Raw genomic sequence first — 19,107 nt, 5'->3', positions numbered from 1 at the left:
AGAATACAAAAACAAGCATGATTGTTTTTCTTAAGGAGTTCACAGTGTATTAGAAGAGACAGAGGACAGGAACAGGAACCATCAGGTTCAGCCGACTGAATGGTTAGGCTGGGTGTTTAAAGATAAATAGAAATTTACAAGGCAGAGAAAGCCAGTAGTGAGGGTAGGGGGTAGGGAGACAATTTGAGGCAAAGGGAAGAGTACACAGGTCAGACTTCATGGCTTATTCTCTAAGTGCAAATTGGTCTGTATTGCTAGGGCCAAATTTGGGTCAAAGGGCAGATTAAGTGACAAATAAAAGCCAAGAGGTAGACAGGGCCACATTGGATTCTATTTTGCCGGGCAGGTAACGCGGAGCCATCGCACGATGTTGAGCAGGGGAGAGAGGCCAGATTTGAATTAGAAAAATAAAATCAGGCCGCGCCGAACCGCAGCCATGCAGCACGCACCTCCCGATCCCGAGCGGCTTTTGCAGCCTGAGCCCCTAGAGCTGGGCCACCCCGACACTGGGCTGGAGTCTGTTGCCAGTGATGAAGCGGAGGGGGCCCGGGACGAGGGCCCCTGGGGACAGCACAATGACAGAAAATAATTTTTGGTTGAAGAAGATAGAAATTAATGTTTCAGAAGCAGAAAAGCAAACTGGAAGAAATGCCATGAACATGCAAGAAACATATACTGCTTACCTCATTGAAACAAGGTCAGTTGAACATACTGATGGTCAGAGTGTCCTAGCAGACTCACTATGGAGGCAGTAGAGTGAATCTGAGTTGTTGAGAAACTACCTTTTAGTATACTATCCACATATTGTTGTGCCACCTCTACCAGAAGAGCGCGCAGAATTTGTTTGGCATAAACTCTCTGCTGACAACACTGACAAGGATTTCATGGAAAGACAATGAATTGGTTTAGAAAACTTCCTCTTGAGAGTTGCTTCATATCCCGTCCTCTGTAGAGACATAATCTTCTATTTGTTTTTAACACAGGCAGGCAACTGGAAGGAGACTGTGAATGAAACAGGATTTCAGCTGAAGGCAGACTGCAGGTTAAAAGCGTTTAATGCAACATTCAGAGTGAAAAACCCAGACAAGAGATGTACTGAACTAAAACACTACAGTGATGAACTACAGTCTGTCATCGCATATCTTCTTCGAGTCAGAGCGAGAGTAGCAGATCGACTGTATGGTGTATATACAGTATATGGGAATTACGGGCGAGTTTTTGGTGAGTGGAGTGCCGTAGAAAAAAGAAATGGGTGATGGACTGCAGAGTGCTGCTCATCATAGGGAGGTGTATGCATCTTCTATCGATTATATTTTGGAAGATGAAGAACATTATGCAGATCAGTTAAAGGAGTACCTTTTTTATGCAGAAGCCATGCATACAATGCGGGCTGTGTGCAGGAAACATGAACTTATGCAGTATGACTTGGAGATGGCTGCTCAGGACTTAGCATCCAAGAAGCAGCAGTGTGACAAACTGGCAACTGGGACCCTGAGAACATTTTCTTTGAAGGGAATGACTACCAAGCTCTTTGGTCAAGAAACTCCAGAGCAGAGAGACGCCAGAATAAAGGTGCTAGAAGAACAAATAAATGAAGGAGAACAACTTAACTCTAAAAATCTGGAAGGCAGAGAATTTGTCAGAAATGCTTGGGCTGATATTGAACACTTCAAAGAACAAAAGAACCGTGATTTAAAGGAGGCCCTCATAAGCTATGCAGTCATGCAGATCAGTATATGCAAAAAGGGAATTGAAGTTTGGACCAATGCTGAGGAATGCTTTAGCAAGATATAATCCTGTGAAATGAGTTTCTCTTCAAAGTGCCCCCAAACAGAAACACAAGTAAATAAAAAAAATTTAAGTTCCTACCAGTGTACACAAAAATATATAATAATTTGAGTAAATTCAGCTTTGATTGTAGTGTTAATACAGCACAAAAGGATGTATTTTAATGAAGATTAAATATTACAATTTGAGGTTTGGGGGACTGGTGCTGATTCTAAAACATTAATTAGATAAAATATACCAAAAAATTGTCAGGCTTCTGAACCAATGACTGAATATCAAGATGTCAGGTAATTTTTAGATGTTCATTTTAGTGCCCACTGTTTCATATCTGCTTATGTAGGGAGTTTTTTCCTAAGGTTGAATTCTTATCTTTATTTGGTTAAGACCCCCTAATCTGTTATAGGGGGGTTAATTTTTCTTGCCTTATAGTTGAGCTGTTTGGTTTGACAAAGCTCAGCAGAAACTTAGTGTGAAATCTAAGAATTTCTCCCACATTCTTTAATGCCCCCAAACATTGCATACACTAGAAAATGCCTTCAATGTGTGTTTTACCAGAATTTTGACACTGGTCAAAAATTTTACACTGCCAACAAAGAAGACTCAACTTCTCAGATATATGGTGAAATGGGTTGTTGTGATCTAGGAATTGGTATACAGCAAGTTTCAATTGAGTATGTTACATACAAGCATTAAATTCTCAGATAATTCTTAACCTCAGTGATGAGCCTAAATTTACTCTGCCTGGCTCTCTACACATGGCATTTCAGGGTACAAGGTGTAGCATTTCAATGTATAAGATATACGTAGTGAACATACGTGTTAGTATCTTCGTTATTAACATCCTTCTTTATTGCTTGGCTGTAATTTTTGTAAAGATAAATTATATTGCTTTTGTGTGTGTTTTTGTGGTATATGTTCAGAAGCTAGGCCATCCTTGGTATTTTGTTAGCTTCGTAGAACCCTACCTGTGTACTCACTATAACTAATTATGTAAAAACAGATTTCCAGTACTGTTCAGCGTTTGACTTTACATGTTTAAAATGTTGCTGAAGTTTTGTGCTGTTTGCCAAACTCATGCAATAAATAAATGAAGTAATGTGTTATTTAAAAAAAAAAAAAAAGAAAAATCAAATCGTGTGGAGGCTGGATTGCCATTGAGGCTGAGGTGGGGGGATGGGTCGATGAGGAGTTTGCCCAATAGAGACCAACAGGAGCCAGTTTGGAGACATTTGAGAGAGAGCTGCAGGGTTTGCCGAGCCATGTACTGTGGTGTTGAGGGAAGAGTTTACAATGGCTCCCAGAATTCTCCTTGGGGAGACCAGCTCCACAAAGGTAGAGCCACTAATGAGGGGCAGGCACCTGTGTGCACACCTATGATGGAGTGGTGGAGCTTTGCTCCAGGACACCGAGGTGGAGGGTGTGGAAATGTAAGATGACTGCAACCCAGACACCAGCTGCGGTCAGTCTGCCTATTTAAACCTGGATAAGGCGGATTGGGATTCTCAAACCTTGACGTGGGAAAGGTCTTGTGCCCTCCTGTGTCCCCTGATTTCTGCGAACTCTCAGGTTTCAACTCTTTTGGTCACTTCTGGCTCTGAGCCAACCCCATTTTTGGTCACCCTCAATCACCATGCCAGACTTGTGGTCTATCCGTCACCACGTCGACCCAGATACCCCTTTCTTTGAAGGGGGAAAGCCAGTAATTTGTGCAAGGCCTTGTGCACATGGCAGACGTTATACAAGACTTGGGGAGTTGGATGGGTTTACGTCATGGAGGTGCAAAGAGCAAACTGCACTAAATTACCTCTCAGATCTTCTCATTTCAAAACATTCTTTGGGGCACCTTAAGGGCAGCCTCTTCCCACTGTGGGCATCCTCCCACCTGCCCCTCATTCTCTCATCTTCTTGTTGATATACCCGCTGCCTCCCCACCCCCAATTATTTCAGGAAATTCCAAATTCTTCTCACTATAGCACAGCAAGAGCTCCCTCTCACCCCTTCTGAGCTTAGCTCTAGGCCCATGTTTTCATTTCACAAACCCATCCAATCCATAGTTGAGTAAAAGAGCATCTTGGGATGAACATCATCCGCTGTGCCCAGAGAGTAGTAATTATAGTCACAGATAACATTTTTTCAACATTACATACTTTTAAAAGATTATGGAAAATGTAAAGTACTATCTCCTTGAATTACTCTCTCCCACCTCGTCCCCTCTCCCCCTCCCTGGTGAACTCTCTCCTTTGGTAGCTGGAGACCCAAGGTGAAGAGTCAGGCACCTCCTGTCTGAGGCCCCTTGTCTATGGGTAAGGCTGGCCCTGCTTTTCCGCCCCCTGCCCCCTCCCCATCAGTCTGACAGCTGGTTCAGTGCTGTTCTCCAGTCTCTCCTGATGACACAACACTCCTGGCAGGAAGATGTCTAAATTCGGGAGGGGCTGATAGACTGGGGAAAGAGAGCATTTTTTCTTCATATAGAGCCTTGTTCACAGTGTTTGTCTTAGAACCAACTGGAGGACAACCTTGCACCCAGTTCATCATTGTGGTATCAGCCTCATTTCTTATAACTGTGCCAGGCAGACAGGTCTTTGTTATCTTTCAAGTTCACCCCAGGACACCAAAGGGCCATGGCTGCTGGAATGGGAGGGTCCTGGCACCAGTAACACTAGGGACCTACAAGGATCCCTCTAAGGGAGCGGGAGGGGGTGTGTGTATACGGGAAGCCTTCCCACACACTCCAGGCCATGAGTCCTCTTGCCTGTCTATCCATCCTTCTAGGAGACAAGCATCTGCTGTTGTCAGAATCTGCCCTTGGCATTAGGCCTTCAGAGAGGAGTGAGAAATTGTGTCTCCACTGAGTCCACAGTCCAGTGGAAAAAGACACAAAACATAAATCACTGTAAAGAGCTCCATCTAGGGATGCAGAGGAGGGTCCCCACCGGTTCTCTGGCTGTTCGAACACGGAGGTAGTGGTGTTCCAGTTGCAAAGACTGAAAAGCGTGTCCCAGGTTACCTTCCTCTGCTAGACACCGGGTACACAAGGTGACAGCGTCTGGCCTGGGGCTGCGGCAGACTGGCACAGGCTCTGGCACTGGGATCTCTGACTCCACCCTGAGGCCAATGGGGCATGGCTAATGGGAACGATGGGATTTGGGTTTCATAAAGTACACGGCCCCAGAGCAGAAGTCCTGGGGCCGAGGGAGCAGTTAGTAAGGAGGCTGGGCTCTGTATCCAGCCCTCACGCTACTCCACATTCATGGAGGGCAGGCCTGTGGCTGCTGTGCTCCCCACTCACTATTCTGAGCCCAGACTCCATACACTGTGAGAAATCTTACAGAGTGTTATGGACCAAATGTTTGTCTCTCTCCAAATTCGCATGTTGAAATCCTACTCCCCAGTATGATGGTATTTGAAGGTGATTATTAGGCGATGAGGGTTGAGCCCACAATGGGATTCGTGCTCTGGTAAAAGAGACCTCAGAGAACTCTCTCACCCATCTGCCACATGAGACACAGTGAGAAGACAGCATCTATAAACCAGGAGGTGGGTCCTCACCTGACATCTGCCCTTTCCTTGATTTTGGACTTCCAAGCCTCCAGAACTGTGAGAAAATAAGAGTTTGCAGTTTAAGCCCCCTAGTCTATGATATTTTTGTCATAGCAGCCCAAGCTGAGACACAGTGAATGCAGTCAGAAGTTGAAACAGACTGGGAAAGGTGGGGCTCCTTGCAGACACCCGCTCTTGGCATCACACACCTGTGCGAGGCGGGGGCGGGGAGGCCCGGGCCTAGCGTGGGTCCCAGGCTGTGCGCCAACAGTACGAGCTGCTGCGCAGGACGCTGCCACAGCAGGGACGCGGCCTGCACACCATTCAGGAACGGCTGCGCTCTTTTGCCTGGGGCGGCGGGGGGGGTGGTGGTGGCACCTGGCTCTTTCTGACAGGTGTCATCTTTGATCCTTCAGGCTCTCAGTCCCTGCAGGGGAGCAATGGTCATGGGGGGTGGGGACAGGGACAGGGCTCGTCTTTGGGGCTGGAGGACACCCAGATCACCACCTGGCTCACCCGCTACACCGCCCTAGGTGCCCCTCCGAACTCCTGCCTTTACAGTGACGAGGGCAATGGTGAAGTCCACTTGAGGATGGGAAACGGGACCCCGAAGTTCTGTTTTCCTAGGGAAAAAGGAAAATAACACTTTGTCCAGACCAGAGTTTGATTGGATTTAAAAAAGTGTATTGGATTTCCAATACTAAATAAAAACATGAAATTGTTTTTCAAAAAGCCATAGAGTTTACAGCATCAACTACAGAAAAGGCCAAACAAGTGTGTACAGAAACTAGTCCCCAGCAGCCCTCCAGGTCCCCTTCCAGCAGGTGACAAGGCAACAGACACATTTGCTCCAAATCCTCCTGAAGGAAACTGCTGGTCAGCAGCTCAACTAGGACATTACAAGACACACAATGGTTTAATTTCAAAAATCACAGGAAAATGTAAGAAAATGTATTAAACTGTGAAAAGGTGCAATACAGAATAACTTTCCTTTTTCTTAATTTAAAAAAATCCCCCAACTTTGAACAGTTATTTAAAAATAGGCCCCTCCCCCCACCCCAGTTCTGTGGCAGTATCCAGGTACCAAGGCCCTGAGGTAACCAAAGTATCAGGGTTCATGGGAGGGAATGCCCCGAATACCGAGCATGTTTCTTTGGGCAAAAGGTAAGACAGTTTCTGGGGAATCTAGCCCTCCTGGCGTCCAGAGTGTTCTGAGTGCTCTTTTCAGGATCAGTTTAAGTGCACTGGGTTTCCAGAATCCGGCCTGGCACTATCCTCCGTGACCAGCTAGCAGGGCAACAGGAGTTCTGGCATTGCACTTTTCATTGCCCCCAGTTGAGAAACAGAGTTCATCTTCTAGAAAAGCAAATGTGTGGTAAGACCTAAATAGGGGAAATAACCAAGGTACAAAGGCAAGTGGGGTGCCTGTGTGGCCAGGGCAGAACACAGGCCCCAGGGCAGGCGGGTCCGAGTGCCCACTGGTGTTCTCAGCAGCTGACCTCTTCCTGGCTACAGAACCAAAGCGCAATCCGCCTTCTGCACTGCCTTCCACACTCTCTTCTGGGGATTTGTTGGGGAGCAGGGGAAGATGCCTGAGGGTCAGTCCTGTATTCTTAAGAGATTCTTTATATTAAACAAAAAGAAAAATCTCAGCTCCTTACATTTTTGAGAAAAAGCATACAAGAACCTCCTGCAAAGGCAAAGGCTTCTTGTGTGGCCAGCCTCTCAGCACACCTCAGAGACCTCCTGCTGCCCTGTTCAGATCAGGGGCTTAGCTGAGCTGCTGGGATGGTGTGTAGGAGTTGGGGAGGCCACTGTCCCCGTCCCCTGCTACGTACAGAACAGTGCTCAGAAAGAAGTGGGGAGCCTCACTGGTGCTGCAGCCCCTGCCTGCTTCATTCTTGCTAACACCTTCCCCGTGGGGCTCTGAGGCGTGGAAGTGAGAGCTGGACTGGCTGAGGACAGGAGCTAGGGAGAAGCAAGGAGTCCTACATGGGAACAAAGCTCCCTCCTTAACCTCCGACTTCCCCGAAGGGAACACATGGTAACAGCAGGAAAGGGTCTCTAACCTCTTCTCCGATTTCCCAGGAACTCGGCCAGGCTCGTGCCCTGTCCTGCCATCACTCCTGCAATACAGCGCCTGACTCCTCAGCGTGGACATTCTTATCAGGATATGACCAAGACACCAGGGCAGCTACATCCTCGAACCCACCTATTGCACAGAAGAAATTTTTAACTAGATCCAAATGAAACTCCAGTTGCAACTTAGTGACAATAGAGATGGACATGCCAGGACAGTAAAGAAGATGCTTCCATTCTCTGCAGGCTTCTGGAAGGAAGTACAATGACGGAAACATTCACAGGACCTCAGCAGCCCCTCCATTTCCAGTTCCCAACCCCCAACGCCCCCCACCCCAATACTGCAACTGCACAGAAAGCAACAAACAAGTCTTTTCAATGTTACATTTCATTCAGATAGATCTGTAATCTCACAGTGATGAGAGGAGAAAGTCAGGCCTTTAATAATTATAATAAAAAAAATAAAAAAGCTTACAAACAGCAATGCAACATTTCCTCCCCCCTCTCAAAGTGATGGATTAACAGCTGGTAGAGGATGCAATGACTCAGAATCAAAAATAAAAACAAAAACACAAAACACGCCAACCCCTGGAACAACCCACACTGTCAATGACTTTCCAGACATAATTCAAACAAGTAGCCAAACGTCAACCACTTGTGGAGAACACCACAGACCTCCTTGGGTTTTGATAGTGTTTTTCTTTTGAAGGTAAAATAAAATAGGACACAAATAAAATTGTACATAAATGCCAACGTCTACACTCCATAAAGGCGATGCCGTCGCAGCATGAAGACGCAGCCTGACCACAAAGTGAAACAGAGGTTGCACTTCTTGCCTCTTCCCTGGACACAAAATTTTGGCCCATGGTGCCCAGTCCTGCAGGGTATCGGCAGGCAAAGGGAAGCTGCCTTGACACGGCGTCTTCCAGGCCGACCAGGAGAAGGCAGGCGGCCAGGCCTGGAGCTGGCCCCACGCGGGGGTGCTGGCCGGGCGGCCTGCTCACTCTGTGTTTTCAAGTGCTGTCCTCTCGTGCTCTGTACAACTCCTTGTTTTCAAGGCTAAGTCCCAAGACTTCTAGACTCAGGTCTGGAGTCACGTCCCGGTCAAGGTCGTCATGCTGTCGTGATGGCATTTAGGTCCTTCATCAGTCCTTCCAGGTGGGCCATCTCTTTGGTCAGCTCATCTGGTTCATAGCTCTACAGAAAAGAGAACAGTTACCAGGCACAGTCCAAGCAGCCGTCCAGAAGGAGGGCCCACAGAGAGACGTCAAAGCGTCAAGTGGTCAGTGACGACACTGCCTAAGAGACTGGACCACCCACGCCCCTGCTGGCCCAGCAGCATCAGAGGTTGCAGGATGTGCCCAAGCCAGCAACCACTCATTTCTTTCCACTGCAGAATGCCTTTCCTCCAACCCACACTGCCAGGGTCACGAGGACCTCACTCGTCCCTTCTAGTCTCTGTTGGACCCAGCACAGTTGGTATGTCCCCTGTATCTCTGGGCCCCAAGCTCTCCTCCTAAGAGAGTCCTGTACCTGGAAATGCAGAGGCAGAACATATTTATTGGAATGTGGGAGTGAAAGATCAAGGAGACCCTGTTGATTTTTGTTTTGAGAGCAACCATGCAGGCACGTTCCTCTCCAGCATCCTGCTCAGGAAAGGTCATGAAGGGGGACTAAGGGGAAAAAGAACACGTGGATGGTTCAAACCAAGACAAGAGGACCAGAGAGACAGGACACAGTTAAAAGGAAGGCAGGTGGGTGGGCTGGTGTGACAAGCTAATCCAAGCAGATCAAACCCTCAGCACAGCCCCAGCTCACAGGAGCTGCTCAGTGCTCGCCTGACGAATGAGTGAGCGACTCTGCCTCACACTTCTGGGCCAGCACAGAGTATCAGCGTGCCCAGCGCACTCTCAGGCCTTGGGACATGCACCTAGTCATCCTGGCGGGGCTGGTGGCCCTGCGAACTCACACTCTCGGAGTCTTCCAGCATCCTTGTGGTCTCCTGCACTTCAGGGGCACTGGGAACCACCACTGGCATAGGAGGCCGGCTCCTTCCTAAAGTCCCAATGGAGGCCGTCTTCACCGAGTGAATGTGATGATTTAGAGCTGAGGGGGAAAGGGCACCATCAGGTGGGTGGCTGAGCTTGCTCCCCCAGACCTCACAAAGGTACCCAAGGTCCAAATGCTGCTAAGGGTGAGGGATGCACCCAGACCCAGGGCAGAGATCCTGCTCTGAAAAGGCCCTGGAACAAGATGGCAGGAGGGAGAAAGCAGGGCATCCAAGAGGCCAAATGTTCCATTTGGCTTTAGAAAGCTCATCTCCTAGTCCAGTTGCTCTCAAAGTGTGGTGGCCCAAGGGCCCCTGGCAGGATATCTGGGAGGTCAAAACTCTTTTCATAATAATGCCAAGACAGTTTTTGCCCTTCCACCAATGGTACAAAAGCAACAGTGGGTAAAACTGCTGGAGCCTTAGCACAAATTAAGGCAGTGGCACCAAACTGTAAAGTCATTCATGGACATGCATACTTGCAAGTTTAAAAAGAGCCAGTTAAAGATCATCGTTAATGAAGTAGCAAAAATTATGTTATGAAATCTCAACCTTGATTACACATCTTTTAAATATTCTAAAATGGAAATATGGGTAAAATACTTCTGCTGTACACCAAAGCATAACAGCTGTCTTCAATAAAGGGACTTGTAATTGAGTTGTGAGCTGAACTGCTGCTTTCATCACGAAACATCAATGTTAGGTCAGAGAAAGACTGACACAGAAACCGGTTATTCAGACTTGAGCATTTGGCAGATATTTTCTAGAAAGTGAATGAAGTCAAGTCAGTCACTTCAGGGAAAACAACGGACAGTATTTATTTCCAATGATAAAATTTAAGTTTAAAGTGAAAAATCAGAATTTTGAAAAACCTGTATCTGCCACCATGAGCTTGAGAGCTTCCCAATACTTCCAGACATTGGTGATATTAACGAATGTATTTTTAGATACTGTTTAACAAAATGTATCAAAATTCGGAGGATCTGTGTAACTTAGTGAACCATTACTTTCCAAAGACCAACATGTGATGTTCAGCACCACGCATTCAAAGTACAAGATATACGGATTTATTGGAACAGAGTACAAATAATTATATGGTTTCTGATTCCACATTACAAACAAACCTATAAGAAACTACAACTTGTTGAGTTTGCCGTAGTATCAAAAAAGAATATCCACAGTTGTCTGAAAAGGTTATAAAAATAATCTTCCCTTTTCCAACTACATATCTGTGAGGCCAGATTTTCTTCAACCAAAACAACATATTGCAACAGATTAAATGCGGAAGCAGGTGTGAGAATCCAGCTGTCTTCTATTAAGCCAGACATTAAAGAGATCTGCAAAAATATAAGACAATGCTACTCTTTTATTATGAAATAGTTATTTTTCATGAAAAATATGCTATTTATCTTAACATGATAGATTTATTGCTATTTTTAAATGAATAAAATAGCTTTAAAATCTGTTTTGATTTCTAATATAGTAAATCATGATAGGTACAACCCATGTGAAGAAAAGCTCTTGTGCAGCTGCAACAGCTTGTAAGAGTTAAAAAGCGTCCTGAGACCAGAAAGCTTGAAAACCAGTGATTTATTCTGAAACAAACCATCATAATAGAGAAAAGTGTGAAAGAGGAGGAGGCAGAAAGCATGCCTTGGAGGTGAGAGGGCTTTTGCTGAGCTGGGTGAACTCGAGGAGTTAACTTTCCTTCTGCAGGGTTATTCCTCCACCCTAAGGTTCTTGCTTGTTTCCAAGTCTTGGCCTCCCTGACCCTTCTCCAGCTGGCAGGAACCCTATGGAGTGAGGCAACTCTGGGAGGAGGCTGGGCAGACCACATCTGTGGTTCATACCCATGCCACTGGCTTTTACCGCCAAGGACTCTGCACCCAAAACACAATTCAGAAAATCAGCCCTTGCTCCCTGCCAAATTATTCTCTGGTTTATATATTCCCAAAGGAGGAGCCCTTACACTCCCTGAGAGGGGCAATGCACCCTGCAACACTAAATTGCAGGGATAAGCTTGGAGGACATTTGCTTTGTTCCTCTGCAAAGAAGAGGTGACTTGAGCCATAAGCCGGAGCCAAAGGGCCCCTCCAGTGGTGCTGCTGTCCCCACTCACCTTGCTGGGATAGTAACGGTGTGCTTGGCAATGCTGGATCATAGGTGGGAGGACCTGGGGGAGGGATTGCTGGCACAGCAAAGCTCTTCAGTGGGTGGGAAGGGCGAACGTGGGCTGTAGGAAGACTCTGGCCTGAATCTTCCTCTTGGGAGCTGGCCAAGTAAGAGGAGCTGGTAGCACCTTCAGGATCCTGGTGATCAGCACAGCATGTCTGAGACGAGGAGGCTGGCATGGTGTCAGTGCTGGGGGTGTTTCGAACAGATTCTACAGCAGGAAAGTCCAAATGTTAGCATTTATTTTACCATTGAACATACACACATTCCAGGGTTCTGGCTACCTCTAAGGGCTCCTGAAACCAGCTCAATAAGCACTTAGGATCAATGCTAGTCCAAGGGACCATGGATTGGCACCACTGTCAAGGCTAAGTAAGAACAGTCTAATCTAAGAGTCCCGAACAATTTTGTCAACCAGATGCTGGATTTGTTTCACCTACACAACCAAGTGGTCACAATTTTACAGATTTAAAGTTCTTCTCAGTACTCACTATGGAGCACATATCAAGGTTCCTGAGATGTTGTCTATTAAGATGTAAATAAGAAGAAAGAAGGGACTTCCCTGGTGGCACAGTGGTTAAGAATCCGCCTGCCAGTGCAGGGGACACGGGTTCGAGCCCTGGTCTGGGAAGATCCCACATGCCGTGGAGTAACTAAGCCCGTGCACCACAACTACTGAGCCTGTGCTCTAGAGTCCGTGAGCCACTACTAAGCCCATGTGCCTAGAGCCCGTGCTCTGCAACAAGGGAAGCCACCGCAATGAGAAGCCTGCGCACCTCAGTGAAGAGTAGCTCCCGCTGGCCGCAACTAGAGAAAGCCCGCATGTAGCAACCAAGACCCTACGCAACCGTAAGTAAGTAAGTAAATAAATAAATAAAAGGAAGAAGAAAAGAAAACTGAAAATGTCAGTCACTGATTGACAGTCTCAGAGACTAGCCTTTCACAGACAACATGTCTTACCACCAAGACTGGCTGGGTACCTGACAAGGACCAGCTCTGCCTGCGAGGCCTGGTGGTCAGTGCAGGAGAGGCACACAGGCCCTGCACGCTCTCTGGCTACTGTGCACACCCTCCCCTGAGCAACAGCCCCACAGCTCAAGGGAGACCTGGACAACCAAACAGTCCAGAGGTCTGTAAATGGCTTTAAGATCATGCCATGAGGTATTTGGGGGTCCAGAGAAAGAAAAAGCCTGGAGACGGGGAAAACTCAAGAACATGACAAAAATCTCAAAATATGTGAAGAGGGGTTGCCTACATGAATCAGAGTGTGGAGCAACTGCAGAGGGCACCAGCACACTGTATTCTCTGTGAAGGGTGTGCGCTGAAATTGTGCAACACCTCTGGCCCACGAGGGAAAGTATGTTGTAACTAAAATTTCTGCTTTGGTGAGGGACCCTACTTCCCGACTGACCTCTCAGAGTTGTCTAAGACACACAAAGTGAACAGTGGCCGAGCGCTTGGGCAAGTGGAAAGCACGCTTTCTGCATCAGGTGGTAGTGACATAGTAAATGTCCAAGGAAAAGACACAGCCAATGCCCTCTAGAGCAAAGATGGCCCTGGACAAGGTCTAGTCATGCCAAGCCCACATCTACAGGTCTGTGGTAATACTGGGCTCTAGAAACACAGGAAAACACAACAGGAGGAGAACTCTGATCACTTCTAGATACCTGCTCTACATTTCAAATCCATCTTCAGTGGCTCCATTACAAGTTTTACCTTCTTTTATCTCCTCTGGTCATTAAAACAGGAAACCCTTTAGTGGTACAAATAGTTACTTTTCCTCTTTTCGCTTTCCGCCTGAATCCATACAGAACCAAGCTTTTATCAACACTGGACCACTTGGACGAGGGGTGGGCGAGAGCCCTATGCTTCTTGCCAACCTTCAACCCCCTCCTTGTCCAAGAGGGAGGAGGAGGGGGCTGATCTGATGGGAAGACCCTGCCATGCACTTAGGTAGACCCATATCCCAGTGGGTGAGGCCTTTCTGCCTTTAAAAATGGAGAAACAGAGTCAGGACACAAAAACCACTTTCTAAGAGCAGGTTTGGAGGGCTGCTTTCTTGTCTGTTCTATCTGAGATTATGTCTGTGAGGCAGCCTTTGGTTTTCCATAGCCTCCTGTAGGCTGTCTTTCCCTAAAGGCAGGACCCCACACCTGGATTTGGAGGGAGGGAGAGACCAATTTTAGACATGAGTTCAAGCAGCATTCTCCAAACCAAGTAAAGGTTTGGGAGTAGATAACTTTCGGAGTTATCGGGCATCTCTTAATAAGCTTTGACTTCCATTTGATGCTTTGGGTATGTTTATAATTGATCAAAAGGAGGAAGGGTATGTTTTGGGTATGTTTATAATTGATCAAAAGGAGGAAGGGATGTTACCGGCAACCCAAGCTTCTAGCACGAAGTTTTGAGGTTCTTTTAAAATGGAATTCACTTGAAATTCCCTTATTTTCCAGAACTACCAAAACTTAGTTCTACTAGTAACATATGTAACTATTAAAAGACAAGTTTCAAATGATGGAAAAAGAGTACACTGTATAGATGAGAAGTGGGTTTTTTTGCACCTTAAAACTGAGAAGATGGAAATTAATTTTCAATTAATGAGGAACAGTATTTATTCCATTTGCTGTCCTCTCACCTTCACTTTTTCTTCCTTAAAACTGTTTCGATAAAGCTGTTTCTTAAGATTTCCAAACTGGGACATGTTAGTCTGGCAATGTATATCTTTAAATACACTGCAGATTGTTAGGCTAATTTCCTATCTATTTTTAGAGATGATCTATGCCTGTGAGCCCTTTCTAATTTCAGTAATCCACTAGGCAACCTGAGGTTTACAATATGCACAAGCTCAACATGGCCACTGGCCCTGCCGTCCCCAGGTGTTGCTCTTACTTTGGTACATGGCAGAAGTAAGTAATTAAGGCCTAACATTAGAACTACCTATTGCTGCCCTAAGAACCTTCCCAACATTAGGCAAAGGCAACATCTAGTGTCTGAAAATCACCCAGAACACATTTTCCTTTCAAACTGGAGGATTAAAAAAATAAACAAACTGAAAATATGACGGAATTAAGATGCAAGATGGAACAAGACATGGTTATGTGATTAGAGTTACATTTTTACTAAAACAACACCTTGCCCTAGGCACTTAAAACATAGGGGAAAAAAATGGACTGAATTTTATAGAAACAAATTTGAGTCAGTAACAGAAACGTTATGATAAACAAATAACACTGAAAAAAAAATCCAAATCGTTCTAAGCAGGGCAAGTCCTCCCCATTGCAGACTGCCAATGCTTTTTGGAATGCTTTCCACCTGGGGCTCCATCCTCATCTCTCACCTGTGGAATTGGCCCTGTCTGAAAGGGACATGGATGTGCCAATGGGCCATGAGCTGCCCGGGTGGTAGAGATGACTGCGAGCTGGAGAAGCGAGGCTGCTGGAGTGGAAATGATGGTGAGGGTTATCGAGGGAATGGATGGGATGGGCACTAATCACAGCTGTGAATGAACACAAGACAGAGAAATGCTTAACATGCTTGCACAGACACACACATATCACAGTTCAAGAGCAGTTACCCCGCGCCCCCCTCCCATATCGTACGACCACTTCCTTGGCTTTTTGGTGGCAGATGGCTGAATTTGGACAAGTAGCCATGGGTTTTATACTTGCTTTAAAAAATCAACACACTCCTATGCATATGTCTCTAGATATAACACAGAAAGAAAAAACCCTGATGATTTTTACTAAAATGTTAACAGTGATTATCTTGTGGGGAAGAGTGGTGAAGAATTAAAAAAAAAATTTCTTTTGGTTTATCTTTATTTTCCAATTCTTCTACAATAAATATGGATTACAGGAGTTATTAAAAATATCTCCTTGAATATGTCATAAAATATAAATCCATAAGCAAACAAATGGTGGTTTGGGTATCTATTATTTTTTTCTCTTGCTTAAAAAGATAGAAGTCCCTTTTCCTTTGAGTATATTCCTAATTCATTCTGTCTTTTCTTACTTGCTGAATGAAGCATGAAATAGGTATTTAGGCTGAATGAATAAGTAGCTGTTTAATCAGCTTTCATCTTAAAAGGAATGCAAGTGGAACTGAATTCTTACGTTACAATCTAGTACTAAAAGCATGAAACACAGGCCTAGGGCACCATCTCTTCCTGCTTCCAGTCTGGGAGCTCAGCCACATCCATTCACATATTAAAAAATAAACGGATTTTTCCTAAATTGCCTCTTTCCTTCCCACACTGGCTAAGGAATTCAATTTGCTGCATTTAGCAAACAAATCCAAATTTTCACACAGATGTTCCACATACAACTTTCTATGAAGACAAAGTGCTTCTTTAATGAGGCTTCATTATCAATCCCAGAGATGCAAACAAACAAAATCAGAAGCCCAGTTGGGATATAAACTTTTCTTAGGTACTCCTGTAGAGTAGCTGGAGAAGCAGAATGTTTAACATCAAGATAACCAGCTCTAAATCCCCCAAACAGGTAAACAGGCAGGGTTGGCTAGGAACACATGGGATCTTTTTATTCTTCCCTTTAGGCAAGGACTTCACAAACTTTGTGATAAAACTTAATTTGCCTTTGGAGTCTCTTAAAATGCCTTGTCACCAAGAATCTCCCTAGATCTTTGGGGAGCCACTCAACATGACTGGTGAAGAAAATCCCAGTCAATAAAATAGAGGCCTTGGGCTTCCCTGGTGGCGCAGTGGTTGAGAGTCCGCCTGCCGATGCAGGGGAACGTGGCTTTGTGCCCTGGTCCAGGAGGATCCCACATGCCGTGGAGCGGCTGGGCCTGTGAGCCCTGGCCGCTGAGCCTGTGCGTCCGGCGCCTGTGCTCCGCAACGGGAGAGGCCACAACAGTGAGAGGCCCGCATACCGCAAAAAAAAAAAAAAAAAAAATTGAGGCCTTTATTCTGCATCTTTCTCTTTGCCACATGCAAACAAGCAGGTGGCACAACCAGCCAGGGATCCTGGAGCAGTGCTGCCCCTCCCCCCTCAAGGCCTGGGAAACTAATCAGGGGCTTTCCCTGCCCTCAGGGATCAGAAGCTGCAGGTGGTCCCTTGGAATAAAATACAACTTGGAAAATCTGGCTGAGCAGAGGTCTTAGGGCAGCTTGGCAGTCAGCACCTCCTCCAGGGGAAGACAGGTAGTTTTCAGAAGTAGGGTGTTTCAGAATCAATGTTTTCCAGAATTAAGGCTAGGGTGAGGGAAAAAGCCTCCTGATTTTTATCTAGGAAGTGCAACTTGAAAGTGTTTTAGGTACAGAGAACGCTCACAAAAGAAAAACAAAGTTGACTTTAAGGCATTGCCAGTTTTTCCAAATTAAAAATGTGAAAGTGTCTGTCTCGAATACAGGTGGCAATCATTAGCTATGAGCTGAATCAGAATCCAAAGCTTCTGGTGCAAGGCCTTTGATGGAACCTCATCCTGACACCACCAAGCCTTTCTCAACAGTGCTCAGACATTTAAAGCCATGGTAGGTGGATGGGGGATGCGGACTCCAGGGAATCCCAGCTTGTGAAAAAGGATTGAAGCCACGTGGGGAAAAGCATATCTCTAAACCTGAAGATCACAAGTACATCACAAGTAAATTTGGGTTTCAGATTCTTGAATTAAAGGATCCACTCACCCACCCAACTGCTGAGGCACAAATTAAGTAATACTGTACCTTTATGCATACTCCTTCCCACCACCAAAAAAAGAAAAAAAACAGGAATGCTGTCAACTAGTACAGCACATCTTTTCTGTGTAACATTTAAAAATAACAAATCTAGGAATAGGGTTAGTCAAATTTTACAAGTTTTAAAAATAAGCCAGTTCAGGCAAGAACTAAAAAGTCTTATATAAAACAAACAAGTAAGTAGTCAAGCTACCATCTTCTTATAAATCAAAAGCAACTGGAATGGAATAATTTACTCTTTTTGGACACTTCTAAACCTGGGGACCCCGTCCAGGGTACCTCTGATGAGAGGGAAACCGGTTTTCCTTGCACACTTCGAAGTACAGGCCCCTCTTTTTTTTTTATCGTGGACCCTAAGCAAAAACTACTTTGTGCAGAAATGACCTGTTAGCAAATGGGCCCTTTCCCTTTCAAAGCTGATTTTTAGAATCTCGTGCAAGTGACAGCGTGTGTGCAGACGTTTACACTCTCAGGGATTCCACCAGTTTCCAAGTATATGGTACCATCTTCTGTGTGTAGGATATCTGTGATTATTTAAAATCTCTGTCGCTTGTTAACAGGGATGGCTAATAGTTCTGAAATGGGACATCTTTTAAGAAATGAATAAAAATCCAAAAGCTCATTTAGGTTAAATTAAAAAGTGATCTTTCAGGATTTGAATCTAGGCACCTGACAGTGTTAATGTTTACTAACCTACTGTTCAGTCCAGAGCAAATAACTTCAAGATCAAATAGTTTTTTAAACTTGATATTGGTAGGCAAGTGGCTTCTTATCTCTCTAGAATGGCACAGAGGACCCTCAACCGCAAGTCCCATTGTGCCAGCTAATCTGAAAGGCTTCCCCACCTTGAAAACAGTAACAAGGGAGAAGAAACACTAGTTTAAAAATATAATTGGTCTGTCCCATTGCTTTTTGGTTTTTTAATCGTGACAGTTAACTTATTTTGAGTTTCAAATATTATTAAAGGAGGCTGGGCAATTTTCATGCTTATCAAAGTGAAGCATGGGTCAGATAAGGTTGAAAAATATTCCATGCTGTCCACCTAAAACTCCTCTAAAATATAACGTCTATTAACTAAAAAAAAATTCCGCAGGTGCCTATCAACACTGATTATGTATCGGGAAGCCTAAGGAATACTGTGACATCTAGCCATCTTCAGCCCCATCTCTCCTGCAGAGACTCGATGTACTTTTAAAGAGACTGGTCACTTCCCTAATGCCTGGGAGACTTGTGGAAATTGGCTTCTTAGCTTATTTGCACTGAAATTAAAGGAGCTACTTGCAAGAATAAATATTAATTGCAAAATATGGCAAATGCTTGATACTTATTCCCTCATGGTGCCAAAGCTTTGGTAGATTATTTTTTGTGTTAGGATGAAGTGAAGTCAAAGAGATCACTGATAGTTGTTCCCCAACATGACTGAATAGATTGGCAGCCCTCGGGAAAAGAGAAGCTTTTAACTTACGCTGGGGTGGCTGGGAGTCAAAGGGCATCATCATTTTTGGTCTCATTCCCCGCCTTCCAGCCAGTGTAGACATGCTGTCCTCTGATTCATGCCCTAGACATCAAATATGGAGGCTGGTTACAAACATGTGCCCTAGGCCAATGAGCAGCCTCAGCAGTAAAATATTTCAAGTGGGGGATTCAGGACTCACAAACAACAATGGGACAAGGTGGTTCTGCAGGAAGTGAAATAAAGAGGAAAATGACCATTAGTGCATTACAGGAGTCCCTGTTGAGTCAACTCAGTTGACACAACGCTGCCTACCATGCTTCACTGCAGGTC

General features: G+C 45.3%; 1 protein-coding gene and 1 pseudogene across 17 annotated transcripts in view; one reads left to right on the top strand and one right to left on the bottom strand.

Annotated features, from left to right (window-relative positions):
* The first annotated feature begins 436 nt into the window (after positions 1–436).
* Positions 437–1,813, top strand: LOC137232326 (sorting nexin-4 pseudogene; annotated as a pseudogene).
* A 4,177-nt stretch (positions 1,814–5,990) lies between these two features.
* Positions 5,991–19,107, bottom strand: part of NEO1 (neogenin 1) — a 241,339-nt gene continuing 228,222 nt past the window's right edge. For 12 of the 17 annotated variants that reach the window (XM_067752811.1, XM_067752832.1, XM_067752900.1 and 9 more), the window contains 5 exons: positions 18,787–18,879; positions 14,964–15,122; positions 11,574–11,837; positions 9,377–9,513; positions 5,991–8,604 (listed from right to left, as the gene is read on the bottom strand). In XM_067752811.1, the coding sequence (XP_067608912.1) occupies positions 8,521–8,604; positions 9,377–9,513; positions 11,574–11,837; positions 14,964–15,122; positions 18,787–18,879 (737 nt within the window). In that variant the 3' untranslated portion in view covers positions 5,991–8,520. Of the gene's footprint in view, positions 8,605–9,376; positions 9,514–10,247; positions 10,792–11,573; positions 11,838–14,963; positions 15,123–18,786; positions 18,880–19,107 lie in introns of those variants that run through there. The other 5 variants (XM_067752918.1, XM_067752939.1, XM_067752959.1 and 2 more) reach the window with 3 other exon arrangements.

The sequence above is a fragment of the Pseudorca crassidens genome, chromosome 1, assembly GCF_039906515.1.
Source record: "Pseudorca crassidens isolate mPseCra1 chromosome 1, mPseCra1.hap1, whole genome shotgun sequence".
NCBI classification, from domain to species: domain Eukaryota; kingdom Metazoa; phylum Chordata; class Mammalia; order Artiodactyla; family Delphinidae; genus Pseudorca; species Pseudorca crassidens.
Note: the sequence above shows the minus strand (reverse complement) of the source record. Positions and strands in the feature narration are given on the sequence as shown.